The sequence below is a fragment of the Oratosquilla oratoria genome, chromosome 7, assembly GCF_046742065.1.
Source record: "Oratosquilla oratoria isolate Oo_2021 chromosome 7, ASM4674206v1, whole genome shotgun sequence".
Taxonomy (NCBI): domain Eukaryota; kingdom Metazoa; phylum Arthropoda; class Malacostraca; order Stomatopoda; family Squillidae; genus Oratosquilla; species Oratosquilla oratoria.
Genome location: NC_134783.1, coordinates 10,333,158 through 10,358,911, shown reverse-complemented (window position 1 = coordinate 10,358,911; position 25,754 = coordinate 10,333,158). Strand labels below are relative to the sequence as shown.

The following is a 25,754-nucleotide window of genomic DNA, read 5'->3' as shown; positions in this document are numbered from 1 at the left end:
TATGGGTATGGAGGGTGACAGACATGTATCAAAAGATTGTATAAGGCATATGTCGAAATATGGGGAGAGAGATTGAAAAATTGTTGCTACCTGCTTCTGTAGACAGTGCCCAGTTTGGTTTTCACAATGCACTTTCATACATGCACATGCCTTTCTTGTTTGCATAATTTTATGTTGGTTTCCTTTTTCACAGCCCCCATTCATCGTTATATTTACTATAAAACAATTCATACACTCTTAATTTGGTATTTGAAAGTACATATACATATACCAAAGGCTTTTTCCCCCCCTCACAAGGGAGGTGGCCAAAGTCAAAAGTATAATCCACTCACACCCATTTCATCCCCACATACTCCACTCCCATTCATCACTTATCCCTCCCTCTTTTCTTGGCTCCAGCACAGTAAATACAAAATAGCAATGGCTTAGAAATAATAGAATAGAAACTTTATCCCTGAAATCAATAATGGCATACCAGACATTATAAAAAAAAAAAATCCTCCAGCTGATCTCCACAAAAGACAACCCTTTGTGGAAGAGATGAAGGGAATGCCCACAGAACTTATGGCTGGAACAATTCAACTGATCCTGTTGAGAGCTGTTTGGAATGGGAAGGTTTTCTACATGTGGGCTTGCTCAGGGAAGCAGTAGGGAAGGGTATCAGTGTTTGAATGAAGAGATGCACACCTCAGTATGTGCTCCCCCTTGATGGTGATTTTTTTGTTTTTTGTTTTTTCAGGTGTCATAAAAAGCTTGGATCCCTTGAGAATTCAGCTAAGTAATGAAATAGCAAATATTGTAAGCAATACCCAAAGCCACCTTTCAGATTCTCTCACAAAAATGGTGCAGTCTAGGGTAAGTATATAAACAGGTAAACTTTTGTCTTCCAAAGTATTTTATTTATTTTTTTCATTGTTTGGAAAAGTATGTGGTGGAAGTTGAAAGTAAATGTGGGTAAAAGCAAGGTGATGAGATGAACAAGGGGTGAGGGTAGCAATAAGTTGGAAGAAGGTTGTAAAGAAGAGGGGTTAAAGAAAATGGATAGTTTTAAATATATGGGGTCACATGTAGCTGGGAATGAAGGAATTCAAGTGGAGGTAAACTGTAGAGTGATGGAAGCAAGTAAATATCTTGGGGGAGTGAAAAGTGTCATGAGAAATAGGTATGTGGAGACGGATGCAAAGAGAAGATTATATGAAGTGATTGTGCCTATGGCATTGAATTTAAAAGAGGCAGAAAGGAGAAATCAAAATCTGTTTGAGAAGTATGGTGAGGGTTACAAGGCTGGATAGAGTGGGGGTAGAAAGGGAGCTGGTAGATAGAGTGATAAAAGAATACTAGGTTGGTTTGGGGACATGGAAAATAAAGAAACAATAACAAAAATAGTATGGAAGGTAGAGGTAGATGGAGTGAACTTGAGGGGAAGAGTAAGAATGAGGTGAATAGATGGAGTGAGGAGTCCATGAGGAAAAGGGGAATGTCTGTTGAGCAGGGAAGGAAGAAGGCAAGAGACAGGTGTGAGTGGATGCAGCCCAAAGGGATTTTTCCTTGACTTCACTATTTTCAAATGAGGGGATGAGGAGGGTCACTGAGTAAATGAAGCTGTAGGGCCCTGCTGTGGATGTGCTGTCTTCTTGCATTGCTTCTGACCTGGGCAGGAGACAGGAAAGACTGTTCATTCATGAGGAGCTAAGATAAAAAGAAAACAAATGGGTGATGGATGGAAGTGGGGTGGGTATGGGTGGGTGCATGCCTTGGCTGGCTACCTCCTAAAGTTTACAAGGGGGAAGAGGCCTTTTGTATATAGATATGTTATTGCCCTCCCAATGTCCCCCTTCTAACCTTCTATTTTTTCTTCCATTATGTTCTTGTCATTAACATATTGTGTATACTTTTATAGCTTGCAACTAGGTATGATTTATTTACATTTTTTCTGCTTTTCAGAATTTTGTAGACAATGTCAGTGGTGCTGTTTCTTCTGCACTTGGTCCTACTGTCCAGACCTCGTGCCGTGAAGCTTATAATAAAGTTGTGGTACCGGGTTTCAACACTGTAGCTTTACAAATCTTCTCACAAATTAATGATACTTTTAGTAGAGGAACCAAGGAATGTAAGTATAGAATTAATGAAGTTCTGTTATCTCTGGTAGTTTCTTTGTTTAACACAGGGAAGTATATTGGAAGGGAAGACATACAGATTCAAAGGAAGTTGAAATAAAATAAGAGTGTATTAGTCAGCATGGTAGCCTATGATATTTTGATAAATATAATTTTAGTCGCATTATGCTTCCGGCTGAACACTGAAATTGTAAAACAGCTAAAGGGTTAATCAAAATAGATATGAAATGGTCTTTAACCCTTTCACTGCAAAGGGGGTTTCCTTCAGCTAAATAATCACCTGGCAGTATATAGAGGGTCACTATGTTAACCAGCTTTGGCTCTTGGGCCCTTCTGGGGAAATGCTTTGTCTTGCTGCATTGCTTCTGACCCAGGCAATGGGCAAAGGCAGAAATTACCCTTCATCTACAAGGAGCTAAGATAAAAAGGAAGACAAATGGGTGAAGAGTGTATGCATGCCTTGGCTGCATACCTCCTTTATAAAGATTAAGGTTTTTGGTATATGTATGTAGTACATACATACATATACCAAGGGCTTTTTCCCCCTTACATGGGGAGTAGCCAAAAAGAAAAAGGCATAGAAATCACTCCGACCCATTTCATTTCCCATATATTCCACTCCCCTCCACCCTCCTCCCTCCCTACTATCTTGGCACCTCCTGGATAACGGGTCATCCCTGCATCCTGTCCACTGCCCTGGGTCAGAAGCCGTGTCGCAAGACACAGCACATCCACAGCAAGGCCGCTTCATAAATTCAGCGACCCCCCCTCTCCGTCCCCTCATGCAGGCAAGGAGAAGACGGGGAGAAATCCCTTCTGGCTACGTCAAATTTTTTCTCATACATACTTCCTTACCCCCCATCCCCCACCCACTTCCCCTCATGCATCACAGCCTCATCTATACGCAACCCTTCTCCATTCACCCCTATCTTCTGTCCTCTCCTGTCCTTCCTCTACAGACATTCCTCTCTTTTGTAAAGCCCCTTTCACCCCATCCATCCATCTATGTAGTAGTTATAATAAAAACTAAATGTGGATGCCATATTCTTAGGGGAGAGAATGGGGAAATGTTAGGTCATTTTTTGGTGGAAAGTAAGTTGAAAGTGGATGTTAGGTGGAGAAAAAGGAAAAGGTCTGAAGGTAGAGATTTCCATAGAGCAGTGTTTCTCAACCAGGGTTCCCTGGAACCCCAAGGTCCCGCAAAAGCTTAAGGGTTCCGCGAGAACAAGCGAAATAGGCTAATGCACTTTTGATTTTTTATTTAATTACTAGGCTGGATAGAGTGAGAAATGAGGAGGTGAGGAGGAGAACAGGGTTGGAAAGGGGGTCGGAAGATAGGGTTGATGAAACAGTATTAGGATGGTTTGGACACATGGAAAGAATGAGTGAAGAAAGACTAGTAAAAGAGGTATGGAAGGCAGATGTGGAGGGAGTGAACATGAAGGGACGTCCTAGGATGAGGTGGATGGATGGGGTGAAGGGGGCTTTGGGGAAGAGGGGAATGTCTGTTGAGGAAGGATGGGAGAGGACAGAAGACAGGGGTGAATGGAGAATGGTTGTATATGGATGATGATGTGATGCATGAGGTGGAATGGGCAGGGGGATGGGGGGTGAGGTAGTATGTGTGAGCAAAATTTGACGCAGCCCGAAGGGATTTCTCCCCGTCTTCTCCTTTTATGTATTGGGGGATGAAGAGGGGGGGTCGCCGATTTAATGAAGCGGCCTTGCTGTGGATGTGGTGTGTCTTGCGACACTGCTTCTGACCCAGGGCAATGGACAAGGTGCAGGGATGACCCGTCATCCAGGAGGTGCTAAGATGAGAGGGAGGGTGGAGGTGTGTGGAGTGTATTCAGGGATGGAATGGGTGGGAATGATTTTATGCCTTTTTCTTTTTCGCTACCTCCCTTGTAAGGGGGGAAAGAGCCTTGGTATATGTATGTCATACACACACGACATAATCTTGGTTATTGTAATAATATAATACAGACATCATCCTATCTAACCTATTATTATGATAAAAATAAAATAAAGATATTGTGTATGATTATTTATCTTTTTTTCATTTATTTAGGACTGGGGTATTGGCTGCTTGTTATTGTGGCAAAGTAGCATGCAGTTGATACTTTAGGGTCTATATGGGGCGCCCCTACGGACCAGAGCCACACATCATTTTGTCTATGATAGAGGAAAACTCTTCATAGAGAAATGATGACACTTTTATACTACGACTGTCCCTCCGTTATGCTGTCCTCCAACCCCTTGTTGCTGTCCTGTACCATTTCTCTGAGTATTTCTTTTCTGTGATGGGGAAATTCCCTGTGGTGGGGGAAAAGAATACTGCCACCAAGTATTCCCACTTGGATCATAAGAGGAGAGAAGAAAGGGACGGGGATTGGGACTAGGCATCCTTCTCCTTGTAGTCCCACAGGGGAAATTCTTTAAATAAAAAAAGAAGGCATAAAAGGGGCTGGAAAGCCTCGGACCAGCACCCTATGGTTTGGGTCTTTTAATGTGCGTGGATGTGGTACAGATGAGAGTAAAAGGGAAGAGATAGGTAGTATGTTTGTGAGAAGAAAGATGGATGTGTTGGCTTTGAGTGAAACTAAGTTGAAAGGGAAGGGTGAGTGTAAGTTTGGGAGTGTAAGTGGGAGGTTATCAGGAGTGAAGATAGGGCGAGGGAGGGAAGGGGTGGCTATTCTAGTAAGTGAAGATATAGGTAAACGGGTAGTGGAGTGGAAGGAGGTTTCCTCAAGGATAATGTGGATGAAGGTGAAACTGGGGAAGGAGATGTGGGTCTTTGTAAGTGCATATGGGCCTGGCAGTGAGAAGAGTGTAGAAGAAATGGAAGCCTTTTGGATAGATCTAAATGAGTGCATAGAGGATTTGGGAAGAAATGTCAATGTGATAGTACTGGGAGACCTTAATGCTAGGGTAGGAAATGGTCCAATCGATGGAGTGGTTGGGAAATGTGGAGTTCCAGGAAAGAATCGTAGTGGAGAGTTGATGGTGGAAATGTGTCTAGAAAGAGAGTTGATGATAGCAAATACAGTGTTTCAGAAGAAAGTCAAGCATAAGTACACATGGGAGAGGGTGGTGGAGGGAAAGGTGGTAGATAGAACGCTAATGGATTATGTAGTGGTAAATAGGATTATGATAGGAAGAGTTAAGGATGTACATGTGCTAAGGGGAGAGGGTGGGGGAATATCAGATCATTTTTTGGTGGAAGGTAAGTTGAAAGTGGAGGATAGATGGAGGAAGAGGAAAGGGACAAAAGGTAGGGAGGTTCTTAGAGTGAACTCTTTGAATGAGAAGGAAAAGGAGAAGGAGTACGGAAAGAAGCTGAAGGAGGAGTGGGAGGGAGTAAAGGGTAGAGTAGAGCTAGGTGTGGAGGAGGAATGGGGATGGTTCAAGGAGGGAGTCATAAAGTGTGCAAGGATGGTGTGTGGAACAAGAAGGACAGGGGGAAATAGAAGAAAGGGTAGTGAATGGTGGGATGAGGAAACAAAAAAGGTTGTAGAAGAGAAGAAGCAAGCTTTCACATATTGGTTACAAAATAGGACGAGGGAGTCATATGAGAGGTACAAAGAAAAGAAAAGAGAAGTAAAGCAAAAGGTAAAGGTTGCAAAGAGGAGAGCAGATGTGAAATGGGGTAAGAGTTTGACAGAAAACTTTGAAAGTAATAAAAGGATGTTTTGGAAAGAAATTAAGAGAGGAAGAAGAGGCGAATCAAGTTGAGAAGAAAAGGTAAAAGGTGCAGATGGAGAGATGATAATGGAAGAGAAGGCAGTAAGGGGAAGATGGGCAGAATATTTTAGGGAGTTGCTAAATATGAGGGAGGATAGGGAAGGAAAGATTGCTGCAGTGGGAAGTGCGAAGAAAATGAGAGTGATGAATGAGGAGAATGGAGGGGAAATAAGGAAGGATGAGGTGAAGGCAGTTGTTAAGATGATGAAAGCAGGTAAGGCACCTGGTCTGGATGGATGCCATGCAGAATGTCTGAAAAAGGGAGGAACAGTGTTGGTGGACTGGTTGGTGAGGTTATTTAATGTTTGTTGGAGAGAGGGTAGAGTGCCGGAGGACTGGAGGAGTGCCTGCATAGTTCCTCTTTACAAGGGAAAAGGGGACAAGTGTAAATGCAGTAGTTTCAGAGGGATTAGCTTGTTGAGTGTAGTTGGGAAGGCTTATGGGAGGATCTTGGTTGAGAGGATTAGGAGAGGAACAGAACGAGTAATTGGTGAGGAACAGTGTGGATTTAGAACAGGTAGAGGTTGTGTAGATCAGATCTTTGTGGTAAGACAGATATGTGAGAAAGCTATAGGAAAGGGGAAGGACTTTTTTTGGGCTTTTATGGATCTGTAAAAGGCTTATGATAGGGTAGACAGGAAGGCACTGTGGGAGGTTATGCAGATATACGGGATAGGAGGAAAGCTTCTAGGAGCTGTCAAGAGTTTTTATGAGAATAGTAGAGCTTGTGTCAGGATTGGAAATGGAGAGAGTGAGTGGTTCGAGGTAAAGGTGGGACTTCGTCAAGGATGCGTTATGTCGCCCTGGCTCTTCAACTTATACAAGGATGGGGTGGTGCGAGAGGTAAATGCAAGGGTAGTGGGCAAGGGATTGGAGATGGTTAAAGAAAATAGAGAAAAGTGGGAGGTGAGCCAGCTGTTGTTTGCGGACGACACTGCTCTTGTGGCAGGATCGGAGAAGGGATTGAGGAAGTTGGTGGCAGAGTTTGGGAGAGTATGTGATAGAAGAAAGCTAAAGATAAATGTGGGTAAAAGTAAGGTGATGAGATGTACAAGTGGTAAAAGCGGCAGTAGACTGGAAGTGAGCATTAAGGGAGAGCGACTGGAGGAAGTGGATAGTTTTAGATACTTGGGTGCATATGTGGCAGGAAAAGGTGGAGTGAAAGTGGAGGTAGAATGTAGATTGAGAGAAGCGAGTAAATGCCTTGATGGATTAAAGAGTGTAATGAGGAATAGACATTTGGGAATGGATGCTAAGAGGAGACTGTATGAAGGAGTGATTGTGCCAACAGCACTGTATGGGGCAGAAACATGGAACATAAGAGAGGAAGAGAGAAGGAGTTTGAATGTGTTTGAGATGAGGTGTCTGAGAAGTATGATGGGGGTTACTAGGCTAGATAGAGTGAGAAATGAGGAGGCGAGGAGGAGAACAGGGGTGGAAACGCCTAATACTTAAACTTGTCACACCACATATTCCCCTTGCTGACTCACAACACGGTTTTAGGCCACTACACTCCACAAACACTCTTCTGACAAACCTCACACAAAGAATTTTAGATGGCATCAATTCAGATAGGCCCCACCAAAGAACACTTCTTATAACATTAGACATTAGTAAAGCTTTTGATGCTATCCCCCGCCACAACCTAACAATTAAAATATATAACACAGACATGCACAATAACACCAAAAGATGGCCTGCCAATTATCTGGTAGGTAGGATTGCTTACGTGTCATATAATGGCCAATCAGCGCACATCAGAAACATTAAGAACGGAGTACCACAGGGCTCAGTTCTATCCCTCACACTATTTAATCTATACATGCATGACTTACCCACACCAGACACCTCAGAAATACAAATCTCTTCCTACGCAGACGACATAACAATCACATGCACACATCGTAACACAGACAAAGCTGCAGAAATAATCCAGCCATACCTTGACACACTCAACACATGGTTCATCACAAACAGACTCAAAATAGCTCCAACCAAATCTACAGCAACACTTCTCACCAACTGGACAAAAGAACACAAATACATACCTCATCTCTACATCAACAACACTCTAATACCACACACAAACACACTGAAAATTCTTGGTGTAACATACGATACATCCATGTCTTTCAAACAACACATTACAAACATAAAAAACAAATGCACACCCAGACTTAACGCACTCGAGTCAATCACTGGAACAACATTTGGACAAAACAAAGAAACTAATATAACAATATACAAACAATGCATACACTCGGTGTTGAATTATGCGAGTCCTGCATGGGCTCCTAATCTCAGTGAGACACACCACAACACCCTTCAAATCAACAAAGCCCTAAAAACAATTACAGGCTGCACAAATACAACACCTACAGACCATTTACACCATGAAACAAAAGTCCTCAAAGTCAAGGACCACCTCGATATGAGAGGCACACAAACACTTGCCGCAGCCACCACAAACACATTACACCCGCTACACTACATAGCAGAACACCCACACACACCAAGAAACATTAAAACAACACCCAAAGACCTGTATCACACACAGATACTCTCTTCTCTTCCTCCACAACCACCAAATACCAGCCTCCGGAAACATATTCATAATCATATCACTCACCGCTCCATTAACACACTGAAAGACAACACACTGCTGCATGCCAGACCCCCTGATATCCACCCTTCTGAATCCTCTCTCCCACGAAAGGACAGAGTCCACCTGGCCAGACTGCGGTGCGGCCACCACCCAGCATTTCTAAGCTACCAAAAGAGGCTGGATGACCGCATTGTGAACAGCTGCCCAGGATGTAACACTTCACCCCATACCATGCAACACATAATGGAAGACTGCATTATACACTCATGCACGCAAACAACACATCATACGCTCTATAAAGGATTTGTGGGAAAACCCAGTTTCGGCTATGGCATTCCTTGGGGAGACGGGACTGCTCGGACAGACAGTCTAGGGAACGACAACAACAACAACAACAACAGGGGTGGAAAAGGAGCTGGGAGATAGAGTTGATGAAAGAATATTAGGATGGTTTGGACACATGGAAAGAATGAGTGAAGAAAGACTAGTAAAAGAGGTGTGGAAGGCAGATGTGGAGGGAGTGAACATGAGGGGGCGTCCTAGGATGAGGTGGATGGATGGGGTGAAGGGGGCTTTGGGGAAGAGGGGAATGTCTGTTGAGGAAGGACGGGAGAGGACAGAAGACGGGTGAATAGAGAATGGTTGTATATGGATGATGTTGTGATTGCATGAGGTGGAATGGGCGGGTGGATGGGGGGTGAGGTAGTATGTGTGAGTAAAATTTGACGCAGCCCGAAGGGATTTCTCCCCGTCCTCTCATTTTATGCAATGGGGTGACGGAGAGGGGGGGTTGCCGATTTAATGAAGCGGCCTTGCTGTGGATGTGCTGTGTCTTGCGACACTGCTTCTGACCCAGGGCAGTGGACAAGGTGCAGGGATGACCCGTCATTCAGGAGGTGCTAAGATAAGAGGGAGGGTGGAGGGGTGTGGAGTGTATTCAGGGATGGAATGGGTGGGAATGATTTTGTGCCTTTTTCTTTTTGGCTACCCCCCTTTTAAGGGGGAAAAAGCCTTGGTATATGTATGTATATTTATTTAGGAGTGATTATGTCAACAGCACTGTATGGGGCAGAAACATGGAACATAAGAGAGAAGGAGTTTGAATGTGTTTGAGATGAGATATCTGAGAAGTATGATGGGGGTTACTAGGCTAGATAGAGTGAGAAATCAGGTGAGAACAGGGGTGGAAAGGGAGTTGGGAGATAGGGTTGATGAAAGAGTATTAGGATGGTTTGGACACATGGAAAGAATGAGTGAAGAAAGACTAGTAAAAGAGGTATGGAAGGCAGATGTGGAGGGAGTGAAGATGAGGGGACGTCCTAGGATGAGATGGATGGATGGGGTGAAGGGGGCTTTGGGGAAGAGGGGAATGTCTGTTGAGGAAGGATGGGAGAAGACAGAAGACAGGGGTGAATGGAGAATGGTTGTATATGGATGATGTTGTGATGTATGAGAAGGAATGGGTGGGGGATGGGGGCTGAGGTAGTATGTGTAAGAAAAATTTGATGCAGCTCAAAGGGATTTCTCCCCGTCTTCTCCTTTTATGCATGGGGTGACGGAGAGGGGGGGTCGCCAATTTAATGAAGCGACCTTACTGTGGATGTGGTGTGCCTTGCGACACTGCCCGGGCAGTGGACAAGGTGCAGGGATGACCCGTCATCCAGGAGGTGCTAAGATGAGAGGGAGGGTGGAGGGGAGTGGAGTGTATTTAGGAATGGAATGGGTGGGAATGAGTTTTTGCCTTTTTCTTTTTGGCTACCTCCTTTGTAAGGGGGGAAAAAGCCTTGGTATATGTATGTATATGGGGGGGGGGAAAGAATACTGCCACCAAGTATTTCCACTTGGATCGTAATAGGCGAGAAGAAAGGGACGGGGAGTGGGACTAGGCATCCTTCTCCTTGTAGCCCCACAGGGGACATTCCTAAATGAAAAAGTAAAGGCATAAGAGTGTCTGGGAGTTTTCCGACCAGCACCCTAAGGTTTGGGTCTTTTAATGTGTGTGGATGTGGTACTGATGAGAGTAAAAGGGAAGAGATAGGTAGTATGTTTGTGAGAAGAAAGATGGATGTGTTGGCTTTGAGTGAAACTAAGTTGAAAGGGAAGGGTAAGTGTAAGTTTGGGAGTGTAAGTGAGAGGTTATCAGGAGTGAAGAGAGGGCGAGGGAGGGAAGGAGTGGCTATTCTAGTAAGTGAAGAGATATGTAAACCTGTATTGGAGTGGAAGGAGGTTTCCTCAAGGATAATGTGGATGAAGGTGAAACTGGGAAAGGAGATGTGGGTCTTTGTAAGTGCATATGGGCCTGGCAGTAAGAATAGTGTAGTAGAAAGGGAGGCCTTTTGGATAGATTTAAATGAGTGCATAGAGGATTTAGGGAGAAATGTCAATGTAATATTACTGGGAGACCTTAACCACTTCAGTACGGGACTTAAATCTCGCGGGCAGTAGCCAATGCCAGCCGTATGACGTGTCGTAATAATACTCGCATCATAAAATATAGTCACCGCTTATATCGATCGTTCTCTCTTTCACCCGCGAATTTTGAAAACCACAGAGAATGGGATTCAGGGCGCATTTGGAAGAATGTAAAAACACAGGGGCGACTACAATAAATATAATCAAGACGCCGATATGGCAGCGTCGCGAATCCAATTGCTCCTCATGACGCCTACGTGTGCGGCACCGTATGGAAGGGGTTAATGCTAGGGTAGGAAATGGTCCAATTGGTGGAGTGGTTGGGAAATGTGGAGCTCCAGGAAAGAATCGTAGTGGAGAGTTGACGGTGGAAATGTGTCTAGAAAGAGAGTTGATGATAGCAAATACAGTGTTTCGGAAGAAAGCCAAGCATAAGTACACATGGGAGAGGGTGGTGGATGGAAGGGTGGTAGATAGAGCGTTGATGGATTATGTAGTGGTAAATAGGACTATGATAGGAAGACTTAAGGATGTACATGTGTTAAAGGGAGAGGGTGGGGGAATATCAGATCATTTTTTGGTGGAAGGTAAGTTGAGAGTGGAGGATAGATGGAGAAAGAGGAAAGGGACAAAAGGGAGGGAGGTTCTTAGAGTGAACTCTTTAAATGAAAAGGAAAAGGAGGAGGAGTAAAAGAAGAAGCTGAAGGAGGAGTGGGAGGGAGTGAAGGATAGAGTAGAGCTAGGTGTGGAGGAGGAATGGGGATGGTTCAAGGCGGGAGTCACAAAGTGTGCAAGGATGGTGTGTGGAACAAGAAGGACAGGAGGAAATAGAAGGAAGGGTAATGGTGGGATGAGGAAACAAAAAAGGTTGTAGAAGAGAAGAAGCAAGCTTTCACAGATTGGTTACAAAATAGGACGAGGGAGTCACATGAGAAATACAAAGAAAAGAAAAGAGAAGTAAAGCAAAAGGTAAAGGAGGCAAAGAGGAGAGCAGATGTGAAATAGGGTAAGAGTTTGACAGAAAATCTTGAAAGTAATTAAAAGATGTTTTGGAAAGAAATTAAGAGAGGAAGAGGAGGCGAATCAAGTAGAGAAGAAAAGGTAAAAGGTGCAGATGGAGAGATGATAATGGAAGAGGAGGCAGTAAGGGGAAGATGGGCAGAATATTTTAGGGAGTTGCTAAATGTGAAGGAGGATAGGGAGGGAAAGATAGTTGCAGTGGGAAATGCTAAGAAAATGACCATGATGTATGAGGAAAATGGAGGAGAAATAAGGAAGGATGAAGTGAAGGCAGTTGTTAAGATGATGAAAGCAGGTAAGGCACCTGGTCTGGATGGATGCCATGCAGAATGTTTAAAAAAAGGAGGTACAGTGATGGCGGACTGGATGGTGAGGTTATTTAATGTTTGCTGGAGAGAGGGTAGAGTGCCAGAGGACTGGAGGAGTGCCTGTATATTTCCACTTTACAAGGGAAAAGGGGACAATTGTGAATGTAGTAGTTTCAGAGGGATTAGCTTGTTAAGTGTAGTTGGGAAGGCTTATGGGAGGATCTTGATTGAGAGGATTAGGAGAGGAACAGAGGGAGTAATTGGTGAGGAACAGTGTGGATTTAGGACGGGTAGAGGTTGTGTAGATCAGATTTTTGTGGTAAGACAAATATGTGAGAAAGCTATAGGAAAGGGGAAGGATGTTTTTTGGGCTTTTATGGATCTGTAAAAGGCTTACGATAGGGTAGACAGAAAGACACTGTGGGAGGTTATGCAGATATATGGGATAGAAGGAAAGCTTCTAGGAGCTGTTAACCACTTCACTCTGGACTTAAATCTCGCGGGCAGCAGCCAATGCCAGCCGTACGACGTGTCGTAATAATACTCGCATCATAAAATATAGTCACCGCTTATATCGATCGTTCTCTCTTTCACCCACGAATTTTGAAAACCACAGAGAATGGGATTCAGGGCACATTTGAGAGAATGTAAAAACACAGGGGCGACTACAATAAATATAATCAAGACGCCGATATGGCAGCGTCGCGAATCCACTTGCTCCTCATGACGCCTACGTAGGCGGCACCGTATGGAAGGGGTTAAGAGTTTTTATGAGGGTAGTAGAGCTTGTGTCAGGATTGGAAATGGAGAGAGTGAGTGGTTCGAGGTAAAGGTGGGACTTCGTCAAGGATGCGTTATGTCGCCCTGGCTGTTCAACTTATACATGGATGGGGTAGTGCAAGAGGTAAATGCAAGGGTAGTGGGTCAGGGATTGGAGATGGTTAAAGAAAATGGAGAAAAGTGGGAGGTGAGCCAGCTGTTGTTTGCAGACGACACTGCGCTTGTGGCAGGATCGGAGGAGGGACTGAGGAAGTTGGTGACAGAGTTTGGGAGAGTATGTGATAGAAGAAAGCTAAAGATAAATGTGGGTAAAAGTAAGGTGATGAGATGTACAAGGGGTGAAAGTGGCAGTAGACTGGAAGTGAGCATTAAGGGAGAGCGACTGGAGGAAGTGGATAGTTTTAGATACTTGGGTGCAAATGTGGCAGGAAAAGGTGGAGTGAAGGTGGAGGTAGAATGTAGATTGAGAGAAGCGAGTAAATGCCTTGGTGGGTTGAAGAGTGTAATGAGGAATAGACATTTGGGAATGGATGCTAAGAGGAGACTGTATGAAGGAGTGATTGTGCCAACAGCACTGTATGGGGCAGAAACATGGAACATAAGAGAGGAAGAGAGAAGGAGTTTGAATGTGTTTGAGATGAGGTGTCTGAGAAGTATGATGGGGGTTACTAGGCTAGATAGAGTGAGAAATGAGGTGAGGAGAAGAACGGGGGTGGAAAGAGAGTTGAGAGATAGGGTTGATGAAAGAGTATTAGGATGGTTTGGACACATGGAAAGAATGAGTGAAGAAAGACTAGTAAAAGAGGTATGGAAGGCAGATGTGGAGGGAGTGAAGATGAGGGGACGTCCTAGGGTGAGGTGGAAGGATGGGGTGAAGGGGGCTTTGGGGAAGAGGGGAATGTATGTTGGGGAAGGAGGGGAGAGGACAGAAGACAGGGGTGAATAGAGAATGGTTGTATATGGATGATGTTGTGATGCATGAGGTGGAATGGGTGGGGGGATGCGGTTTGAAGTAGTATGTGTGAGCAAAATTTGACGCAGCCCGAAGGGATTTCTCCCCATCTTCTCCCTTTATGCATGGGGGGACGGAGAGGGGGTTCGCCAATTTAATGAAGTGGCCTTGCTGTGGATGTGCTGTGTCATGCGACACAAGTTACAGTTTCCTTTATTTTTTTTTTTTTTTTCTTGCCAAATTAAAGAATGACTATTTCTCTTCACAAATTCGAAAGAAGGAATAAAATCGGACAAAAAGAAACAGAGAGATGGCTATTTAAATAACAAAAACATTAACTTTTCTGGAGAGGCATTTAAAGTTTAAAAGGAGTGCACCGGTATTTAAAATCCTCCGGCCTCGTACTCACTCGTGACATGTCTCTTTGTTTACATTTTCATGTACAACTTACTTTCTCACGCAATTTATGCTATCGAAAATTTGACTTTATTTCAATATACAGAATGTTTTTTCATGCAATGGGGTTGCCAGTGTCGCGTGCGTGACTGGTAGGCTGACTGTTATGCAGCAGAGTGACATCCTTTCTCTTCCAGCTTTGAAAAGACACTGAGATGGGTGACTGGTGATTTAGGGTCGGGCAAGTTGCCAGATATCTCCATAAATATTAATTACAGTAAACAAAACGGAACTGGCTATCAAAATTTTAACTTTATTTCAATATACAGAATTTTTTTCATGCAATGTGGTTGCCAGAGGTCGCCAAAAATTTATCTATTTTATTTTATATATAAGAAAAGAAACGGAATTGAGCTGTAATATTTGGTCGAAGTGTTACCACCATCATAGAGAATCTTTTGAAATGTTTACCTAAAATTTGTTAATTTTCCAGAATTTTTCGTGTGTTCACGCCTCACAGTCCCTTAATACAATCGCCTCTTAGCATCCATTCCCAAATGTCTATTTCTCGTTACACTTTTTAATCCCCCATGGCATTTATTTACTTCTCTCAATCTGCATTCTACCTCCAACTCCACACCTCCCTTTCCCAATACACTAGCACCAAATTATCTAAAATTATCCACTTCCTCCAGTGTCTCTCCCATAATACTAACAGTTTGCTGCCACATTCACCCCATGTGGGCAAACAACTGGATTATCTCAAACTTTTCTCCATTTTCTTTAACCATCTCCAATTACCGACCCATTACCTTTGCGTTTACCTCTCACACCACCCCATCCTTGTATAAATTGAACAGCCAAGGCGACATGACACATCCCCGGTGAAGTCCCATCTTTACCTCAAACCTCTCTCTCTCTGCATTTCTGATTCAAACACAGGCTACTCTCATAAAAACTCCTGACTGCACTTAACAGCTTTCCTCCTATCCCATATATCTGCAATACCTCCCACAGTGCCTTCCTGTCTACCCTGTCATAAGCCTTTCCCAAATCCCTAAAGGCCCAAAAAACATCCTTACCCTTTCCTAAAGCTTTCTCACATATCTGTCTTACCACAAAAGTCTGATCCACACAACCCCTACCTTTCCTAAACCCACACTGTTCCTCACCAATTACTACCTCTCTTCCTCTCCTAATCCTCTCAATCAAAACCCTCCCATAAGCCTTCCCAACTACACTCAACAAACTTATCCCTCTGAAACTAATACACTCACACTTGTCCCCATTTCCCCTGTAAAGTGGAACTATGCACACACTCCTCCAGTTCTCTGTGGATGTTGATTATGCCTTTGTTTTTTGGTTACCTCCTTTGTAAGGGGGAAAAAGCCTTTGGTATATGTATAAAAGCCTAAAAAACATCCTTACCCTAAAGCTTTCTCACATATCTGACTTACCACAAAAATCTGATCCACGCAACCCCTACCTATCCTAAACCCACACTGTTCTTCACCAATTACTCCCTCTGTTCATCTCCTAATCTTCTCAATCAAAACCCTCCCATAAGCCTTCCCAATAAACTTATCCCTCTGAAGCTACTACACTCTCACTTGTCCCCTTTTCCCTTGTAAAGTGGAACTATACAGGCATTCCTCCTCTGGCACTCTGTAATAAACAAAGTATATTCATATGTATAGAATGAATTACTCTTCAGATTTCAACATAAAACTTATCCATGGTATTTTATTTGCAGACACTCAGATCGTTGAGTCAGAGGTGGGCAACCGGCAACAGGTCATCCTTGACAACTTCAGCAAAGCAACTAAGTCCATGAACAATGTATGTGAGTCCCTCACTTCACACCTAACAACATTAAATGATGCTGTCAACAAACTAACAATGCAGCACAGTATGTAAGTATCAAGAGGAAAAAATATATATAAATGTTGGGGTTAGAATTAGGGCTTCAACTTATAACTCAGTCTTAACTCCTTCAATATGGTGTAGTGGAGTTATCACCTGAGTTATAACTGGGAAAAAAGAAATGAAAGCATTGAAACTGAGTAGAAAATTAACCAATAGGTATCATTTGCGAAATTGGGCTACTGAAATGTTTGAAATTAGACCATTTTTAATAGAGCATATCAAAATGAGAAAAGATATTTAGTAATGAACAAGAAAATATAAATGCAATGGCTTTTGAAAAAATGAGGTGTGACCCTTCATAATCTATAGAAACCATGGGAGACCAAAGATGGAAGTGTGAGAGCGTCAGTAGGGAGTGGAATGGTAAAAGTCAAAGCGTCAGTAACTAAGGATCACACTCAGGAATTGTAGGATAACTGGTAGTGGGTTATTTTTATCCATATAGGAAGTGGACCTAAGCCAACAGATCAATTGATTGATTAGAAGTGTATACAGGTAGCAGCTCAAAAACCAGTGGGACAGTAATAACTGAAAATGGACAGGGTTAGCAGCTATGAAGTTAGGATGTAGGTATGCATAGATATGTACATGTACTTTGTATAGTGTTTATTTAAAATTTTGGATTTGTTTAGCATAAGTTCATGCAATATAATTTTCAATTTTACACAGTTAAATTATTGGTAGTAATGGATATGCTAACTATCTTCCTCATTTGAATCTAACCTTTGCCCCTCCTTACACCATTCCAACAGGCAAATGGAGTCCTTGAGTGAACGTATAGGTACCTTAGTGCATGAAGAAGTTGGGAAAGCAGTTCGAGAACAACAAGCTAGTCTAGAGGCAGTGGTTGCGAGGAGTCGGGCACATACACCAGCACCAACCCTGCCCCACACAAATCCTAAACTAGCTCAGCAACATGTCCAGCAACTCATCTCACAAGGACAGTTCAATACTGCGTTTAAACAGGTGTGTCATAATGTATTCAATAGCATTAGTCAGTCTTGTGGGGACGATAGCACTTTGGAAAGTGCAGTCATTTGTTGTTGTCATTGTCATTCCCTAGACTGTGTGGCCAAGCAGTCCTTTCTCCCTGAGGAATGTAACAGCTGGAACAGGGCTTTCCCACAAATCCTTTATAGAGTGTACAATAGCCACCATAAGTTTAGATGCAATAATGCTGACATCAATACTTATGCCACAAATTGGAAGTACCTTGCCCTCAATATCCCAAGTGAGCCAGATATTTTTTTGTATGCCTGGCAGCAAGACCAAGGTTGGCTGCCACCAGGGCATGCAGTGTTTCCAGGCTCTGTGCTGTTTGAGATTTGACAGGGGGACGATTACATTTCTAGAGCTCTGCGCTTTGCCTTCGATTTTACATAAATTTTCTGTGGTTTGGTGTCTGTTGCCGGCAATGGGTAGTGGACATGAAATAGAATGTGACACATGCTGCTATGGTGGCCCTGTTTAAGGCAGGGCATTCTGTGAAGGAAATCTCTGAAAATACAGGAGTTACAGTGCAGAAAAGGAGAAGATGGGGGGGAATCCCATCGGGCTGCGTCAAATTTTTCTCACACATACTCCCTCACCCCCCATCCCCCACCCATTCCACCTCATGCATCACAATATCATCCATGTACAACCATTCTCCATTCACCCCTGTCTTCTGTCCTCTCCCATCCTTCCTCAACAGACATTCCCCTCTTCCCCAAAACCCCTTTTACCCCATCCATTCATCTCATCGTAGATCACCCCCTCATGTTCACTCCTTCCACATCTGCCTTCCACACCTCTTTTACTAGTCTTTCTTCACTCATTCTTTCCATGTGTCCAAACCATCCTAATACTCTTTCATCCACCCTATCTCCCAACTCCCTTTCCACCCCTGTTCTCCTCCTCACCTCCTCATTTCTCACTCTATCCAGCCTAGTAACCCCCATCATACTTCTCAGACACCTCATCTCAAACACATTCAAACTCCTTCTCTCTTCCTCTCTTATGTTCCATGTTTCTGCCCCATACAGTGCTGTTGGCACAATCACTCCATACAGTCTCCTCATAGCATTCATTCCCAAATGTCTATTTCTCATTACACTTTTTAATCCACCAAGGCATTTACTCACTTTTCTCAATCTACATTCTACCTCCACCACTCTTCCCTTTCCTGCCACATTCGTACCCAGGTATCTAAAACTATCCACTTCCTCCAGTTGCTCTCCCTTAATACTCACCTCCAGTCTGCTGCCACTTTCACTCCTTGTATATCTCATCACCTTTTACCCACATTTATCTTCAACTTTCTTCTTTCACACACCTTCCAACTCTGTCACTAACTTCCTCAATCCCTCCTCTGATCCTGCTACAAGCGCAGTGTCATCTGCAAACAGCTGGTTTATCTCCCACTTTTCTCCATTTTCATTAACCATCTCCAGTCCCTGACCCACCACCCCATCCATGTATAAATTGAACAGCCAGGGTGACATAACACATGCCTGACGAAGCTAACACCAAGATATCCAATCTGAAGAATCAAACTCTAAACATGCAAATGAACTCAAGATAATAAAAAATTATATAATAGAAGTTAAATGTAAATATTAGAAAATGAATAGTAATGACACTACCAATAGTGAGAACTTAGAAAAGAGGTAAATAACAAATACAAGAAATAACTGAAAGAATTGAAGAAAACTTAGGTGAGGAAAGTATGCAAAAGATTAAGAAATAGAATGAAAACAGAGAAAATTAATAAATTACCTTTAAAGAAATAGTACAACAACAGATGCAGGAAAATGCAAAAGATAGTAATTCAAGTAATTAAAGAAAAGGCAATTTGTATTAAAGATACAGTGGATAGAAAAAATGTATCGTGGTGTATGGACTAAGGAAAAAACATGATCTCGTAAGGTACATGAGAGAAAAGGCAGAAGAAACAGCAATGTCAAATCTGAAAGAAATACAAGATGGTGACCTGTAAGTAGAGAAAGATATAGAAGAAGTTGATAGAATGGGACAATATTCTAAGTAAAGAAATTGACCACTAAAGATAAAACTAAGATCGCATATAGTAGTAAAGACATATTACAAAAAGCAAGTAAGTTGGTAAGGAGCGAACACTACAACAAAATATGGAGAAAAAGAGAAATGGGTGTTGAGGAAATAGAAAAAGAGAAAATGCTGAAAGGTGAAGCTAAGGAAAAAAACGCGAAGAGAGCGGAAACCGAAAGCAAGGCATTCTATTGTAGGGTCATAGACATGAGGCTGAGAAAATGGTACATCAGAGTGCACGAAACAAAAAGAGAAAAGATGGAGAAAGAAGACATTAATAATGGCCTATACTAACATTGACGGATTAATCTCAGGATTGAATGAACTAAGTGATAACTTGTCAGATGAAAAATCAGACATAATGGGAATTGTGGAGATGAAATTAAGAGGTCCAATACCACCTAATAGTGTTGGACACAGGTTATACAATTATTGGATTAAAAACAGAAATGAGAAACAGGGAGGAGGAATCATGTTCTTGGCCAAGAAAAACTTGAATGTGACGAAGGTTACTGAGGGTAAAAACAATGTAGAAATGATCATGATAAAAGTCGAAGACAGAGACATGAAAAGTAGAAAGTTTGTGGTGATTTATGTGCCCCCAAAAATGGGCTCTTGGAAAGAGAACAAGCATTCAAAAATGTTAGAAGATACAAGGCACTCATTAAATGAGATACTAAAGGACAGAGGTAACCTGGTACTTATGGGGGACTTTAACTGCAAAGAAATCTGTTGGGAGATGACAGTGAAGGGCAGAGAGGACCTATGGGGAAATGTATTACTGGAGATGACCATGGAACATACAATGACATAATGGGTCAATGAAAATACCAAATACAGAAGTAATGAATCATGGAGACTGGATTTGATATTTACAACAGAACCTGAAATTGTAGATAAGATTGTGAATACAAGATCTAAAGGCTGAACTAAAGGAAGAAATATATATAGAGAAATGAAAAGTACAGAAAAGGAAGATTGATGTACAACTAAATGGGCTATGGAAAACTTAAGAAATTATTTCAAAATCCAAATTGGGAAAATTCTACATTGAAGAGACAAAAGTGGAAGAGAAATAGGCAATCTTGGTGGAAATCTATAATGAAGGAGTGAATAGGTATGTACCAAGACAGAAAGAAGAGAGGGTGCACATTAAATGCTGGTTCAACAGAAGATGTAGTGAGGAGAAATATAGAAGAGACAAAGCTTGGAAAAGATGAAGAAAATAAAAAATCTGGAAAATGGGATATACCTCCCTTGTAAGGGGGAAAAAGCCTTGGTATATGTATGTATGTATATATATATATGTATATAAACTTAAGAAAAGAGTATGTAAAAGTGTGCATAGAAGAAAAAAATATATGAAAAAGACATCATAGAAAAATGTAAAGATAAAACCAAACTATTCTATAGATATGTGAATGGTAAACTTAAAAATAAACAGGAAATGGCGGAACTACGCCAAGGAAATAATACACAGAAGATCTAGAAATGGCTGAAGTCATGAACAATTACTTCAAGTCTGCATTGGGGCGAAGGAAGTGAAATGTGATCTTCCCTATGAGGGAAATGATAATAACACAAAAAGAAATAATGGAGCCATTAATTAACCTTGACATTAGGAAATCACATTGCCCAGACAGAATTGCAAACTGGATACTAAAAGAACAACTAATGGACAAAATATACAACATAATAGTTGCTCACTCAAAGAAGAAAAAATACCAAAGGACTGGAAAATGCCAACATTGTACCAATATATAAAGGAGGAAACAAGGAAGTACCAACTAATTACAGACCAGTCTCCCTAATAAGCACTATAGCCAAAATTTGTGAGAAAATTATCAAGAATAGATTCGTAAAACACCTGGAAGAAAGTAATATAATAAACCCAAGACAATTTGGATTCAGACAGGGAAGATCATGTACCACAAATTTAATCTGTTTTTACTCAAGACTAATAGATATAATACAAGAAAGGGATGGATGGGCTGATTGTGCTTTTCTAGACTTACAAAAAGCCTTTGACAAAGTACCACACAAAAAATTATTGGAAAAATTAGAAAACATAGGAGGGATACAAGGCAACCTACTAAACTGGATGGAGGATTTCTTGCATGGTAGAAAAATGAGAGTAGTACTCAGAGAAAAGTATTCAGGTTGGAAGGAGGTGGTTAGTGGAGTCCTGCAAGGATCTGTAATGGCTCTAATAATGTTTGCTATTTATGTTAATGACATGGATGATGATGTGGAATGTTATGTGAGCTTCTTTGCAGACAATACTAAGTTGTTGAGGAAAGTGCAAACCGAAATGGACTGCGAATCACTACAGAGAGGCCTAAACAAGGTTTGGAAATGGAGTCAGAAGTGTGAAGTGGACTTCAACATTTAAAAATGTAGCATAATGGAGTTCGGTAAAAGTAAAAAAAGAATATCAGGACAATATACAATTGGAACTAAGTAGGTAAAGAAAGTACATACATACATACATATACCAAGGCTTTTTCCCCCTTACAAGGGAGGTAGCCGAAAAGGAAAAGGCATAAAATCATTCCCTCCATTCCATCCCTGAATACACTCCACACCCCTCCACCCTCCCTCTCATCTTAGCACCTCCTGGATGACGGGTCATCCCTGCACCTTGTCCACTGCCCTGGGTCAGAAGCAGTGTCACAAGATACAGCACATCCACAGCAAGGCCGCTTCATTAAATTGGCGACCCCCCCTCTCCGTTCCCCCATGCATAAAGGAGAAGACGGGGAGAAATCCCTTCGAGCTGTGTCAAAATTTGCTCACACATACTACCTCACCCCCTATCTGAAAAAGACCTGGGAGTAATTATCTCAAACAACTTGACATCTGATAAAGAAATGAATAAAATTGTTGGAGAATCCTTTAACTTGGTAAGATCAATAAAAGTTGTGTTTACCTATTTGGATGAAGAAATTATTAAAAGAAATTAGTCTCATTAATAAGGCCTAGACTGGAGTATGCTGCGACATTATGGTCACCCAGTACCAAAAAGAACATAAAGAAAATTGAAAGAATCCAGGAGCAACCACGAAAATGGCCCCAGCACTTTCAAACTTGTCATATGAAGAGAGACTGACTAAATTGAAGTTACCGACTTTGGAACAAAGAAGAGAGAGAGGCAAACCTACTGACCATCTATAGAATCATGAAAGGCATGGAAATACTTGATATAGAGGACTTGTACGATCTGAAGAAAAAAAGTTTTCCACACAGAGTGGTGGACACTTGGATAAAGCTGGATAAAACAATATTATGTGCAATACATACACGAATTTACGAGCAAACTAGACACTGCGAGATACAAAGGTGGGACACCATGAGTGTAGTTCCCCTTCCCGTAAGATACAACTAGGTAAATATATATACCAAAGGCTTTTTCCCCCTTACAAGGGAGGTAGCCAAAAAACAAAGGCATAAAAATCACTCCCACCCATTCCATCCCCAACATACTCCACTCCCATCCACCCTCTTCCCTCCCTCTTATCTTGGCACCTCTTGGACAATGGGTCATCCCAGCATCTCACCCACTGCCCTGGGTCAGAAGCAAATTGTTGTACTCCAGATGATATTGTTTCAGCAAGTTTTAGTGGATGTATGCTATGACTTGGCCCCCGTACCCCCACCCCCCAATTAAGGGTAAAGCTCTTTTGATATATATTTCTAGTCAGTTTCAGGAAAGACTGGAGGAAGTGGATAGTTTTAGATACTTGGGTGCGAATGTGGCAGGAAAGGGAGGAGTGGGGGTGGAGGTAGAATGTAGATTGAGAGAAGCTAGTAAATGCCTTGGTGGATTGAAAAGTGTAATGAGAAATAGACATCTGGGAATGGATGCTAAGAGGAGGTTATATGAAGGAGTGATTGTGCTAACAGCATTGTACTGGGCAGAAACATGGAACATGAGAGAGGAAGAGAGGAGTTTGAATGTGTTTGAGATGAAATGTCTGAGAAGTATGATAGGAGTTACTAGGCTGGATAGAGTGAGAAATGAGGAGAACAGGGGTGGAAAGGGGGTTGGGAGATAGGGTTGATGAAAGAGTATTAGGATGGTTTGGACACATGGAAAGAATGAGTGAAGAAAGATTAGTAAAAGAAGTGTGGAAGGCAGAGGTGGAAGGAGTGAATATGAGGGGCATCCTAGGATGAGATGGATGGATGGGGTGAAAAGGGCATTACAAAAGAGAGGAATGTCTGTGGAGGAAGGATGGGAGAGGACAGAAGATAGGGGTGAATGGAGAGGGGTCGTGTATAGATGATGATGTGATGCATGAGGGGTAATGGGTGGGGGATGGGGGTTGAGGAAGTATGTATGAAAAAAATGTGACGTAGCCCGAAGGGATTTCTTCCCGTCTTCTCCTTTTCTGCATGAGGGGATGGAGATGGGGGGTCGCTGAATTTGTGAAGCGGCCTTGCTGTGGATGTGCTGTGTCTTGTGACACTGCTTTTGACCCAGGGCAGTGGATAGGATGCAAGGATGACCCATCATCCAGGAGGTGCCAAGATAAGAGGGAGGGTGGAGGGGAGTGGAATATATAGGAAATGGAATGGGTGGGAGTGGTTTCTATGCCTTTTTCTTTTTGGGTACCCCCCGTGTAGGGGGAAAAAGCCTTTGGTATATGTATGTATGTATATTATTTTAGCTTACAATTGGGTTACATGTGACTGACAAATTATATTCTTGTTTCAGGCCCTTTCAGCATCAGATCTGAGTTTAGTAGTGTTTGTATGTGAACGCATCAATCCTCATCAAGTATTTAACCAACTGCCGTGTCCTCTGAGTCAAGACGTCTTGTTATCCCTCATCAATCAACTGTCCCATGACTTTAGTTCATACACTGATTTAAAACTAAAGTAAGTACTCATAGTCTTTTAATTCTTGCAATATTGTTATTTCATATAACTCACAACAGCATACATGTCTCCAATAAAAATAGAGAAATCAAATGCTTGCTGATACCACAACAGAAATAATAAGAATCAAAACAAATAAAGGAAACAATCTACACTATCATGAACATATATATCCCACCCACTACATTAACACCAAGAGGCTTCATCCTTTAAATCCAACTAGTCAACTTGTTAACAAACTGCATATTGACAGGTGATCTGAACCCACAGCATCCAATCTCGCTGAACACACAAACAGCAGATCAAATAGGACACAAGCTAATTGAAGAACTCCCCAACCTAAACATAATTAATTCAAACAACAACCCCACTAGATAAGCTAACACAATCTTGTTTTCTTGGGGATCGATGCCACCTGCGTAGAGCCAGTGGCCAGGGCTGGTTTCCGCCGTTTGGCCCCCAACTCTTGGGGTTGGGGGGTGGTCCCACAACTTAGACGCTGCGGCTCCAGGACAAAACAAGATGCACCCCAGTTGGCCACAGACACACATACACCAATTACAAGAGAGCTAACTGGGAAGCTTTTACTGAAGAGACAGAGCAACATTTTGAAACACTTAACAGTACACCAATCACAAACATAAACATTGCTGTGCACACTTTTAATACAATCATACAAAATGCAGACAAGAGATACATCCCTAGAGGCAACAGAAAATCACACAACCCCAACTTCACACCAGAAATACAAGGCCTTATCAGACAACAAGACATACTTAAACACAATACCCCCACACCTATCCCTCAAAACATAGCAGACCAAATACAAACACTAAACACTGATTGCCAATAAAATACACGAACAAAAAACACAAAATTGGCAAAACTTTATCAATACACTTGATCACAAAACAAACACCAGCAAATTGTACAAAACACTCAACAGCATTAAACTATCCAACAGTAACACAACACGCTCTCACGCAGCAATAATCACAACAACAGACAATCTACCCTCAAACAGACAACAAGCAAACACACTCATAAATCATTTTGCACAGACAAGCCATCTCACTTCTCACCCTGACGACCGACGCACTATTCGACATAAGATAGACTTTCCCACAGACTCAGCCTATACACCCTTCATAGACAGTCAGACAAAACACATAATACATAATCTCAAGCACTCATCTGCCTGTGACCCTGATAACACAAGTAACATCCATCTAAAACACATTGGACCACAAGGTATACACGCACTCACAAACATTGCAAACTACAGCTATTCACACAACACTATACCCGACATCTGGAAGCATGGTAAAATAATCACCATTCCAAAACCGAACAAAGACCCAACAATCCCAACATCACACTGCCCAATCACACTTCTCTGCACCCCCTCTAAAGTCATTGAATGCCTAATACTTCAACTTGTCACACCACATATTCCCCTTGCTGACTCACAACACGGTTTTAGGCCACTACACTCCACAAACACTCTTCTGATAAACCTCACACAAAGAATTTTAGATGGCATCAATTCAGATAGGCCCCACCAC

At 42.2% G+C, this 25,754-nt stretch overlaps 1 protein-coding gene across 4 annotated transcripts in view; it reads left to right on the top strand.

The window, feature by feature from the left end:
- The window catches only part of Ge-1 (Enhancer of mRNA-decapping protein 4 homolog Ge-1), a 166,085-nt gene that overhangs the window by 131,496 nt on the left and 8,835 nt on the right, over nt 1-25,754 (top strand). For all 4 annotated transcript variants that reach the window (XM_076187801.1, XM_076187800.1, XM_076187799.1 and 1 more), the window contains 5 exons: nt 740-855; nt 1,945-2,110; nt 16,088-16,247; nt 17,013-17,226; nt 24,026-24,189. In XM_076187801.1, the coding sequence (XP_076043916.1) occupies nt 740-855; nt 1,945-2,110; nt 16,088-16,247; nt 17,013-17,226; nt 24,026-24,189 (820 nt within the window). The remainder of the gene's footprint in view (nt 1-739; nt 856-1,944; nt 2,111-16,087; nt 16,248-17,012; nt 17,227-24,025; nt 24,190-25,754) is intronic.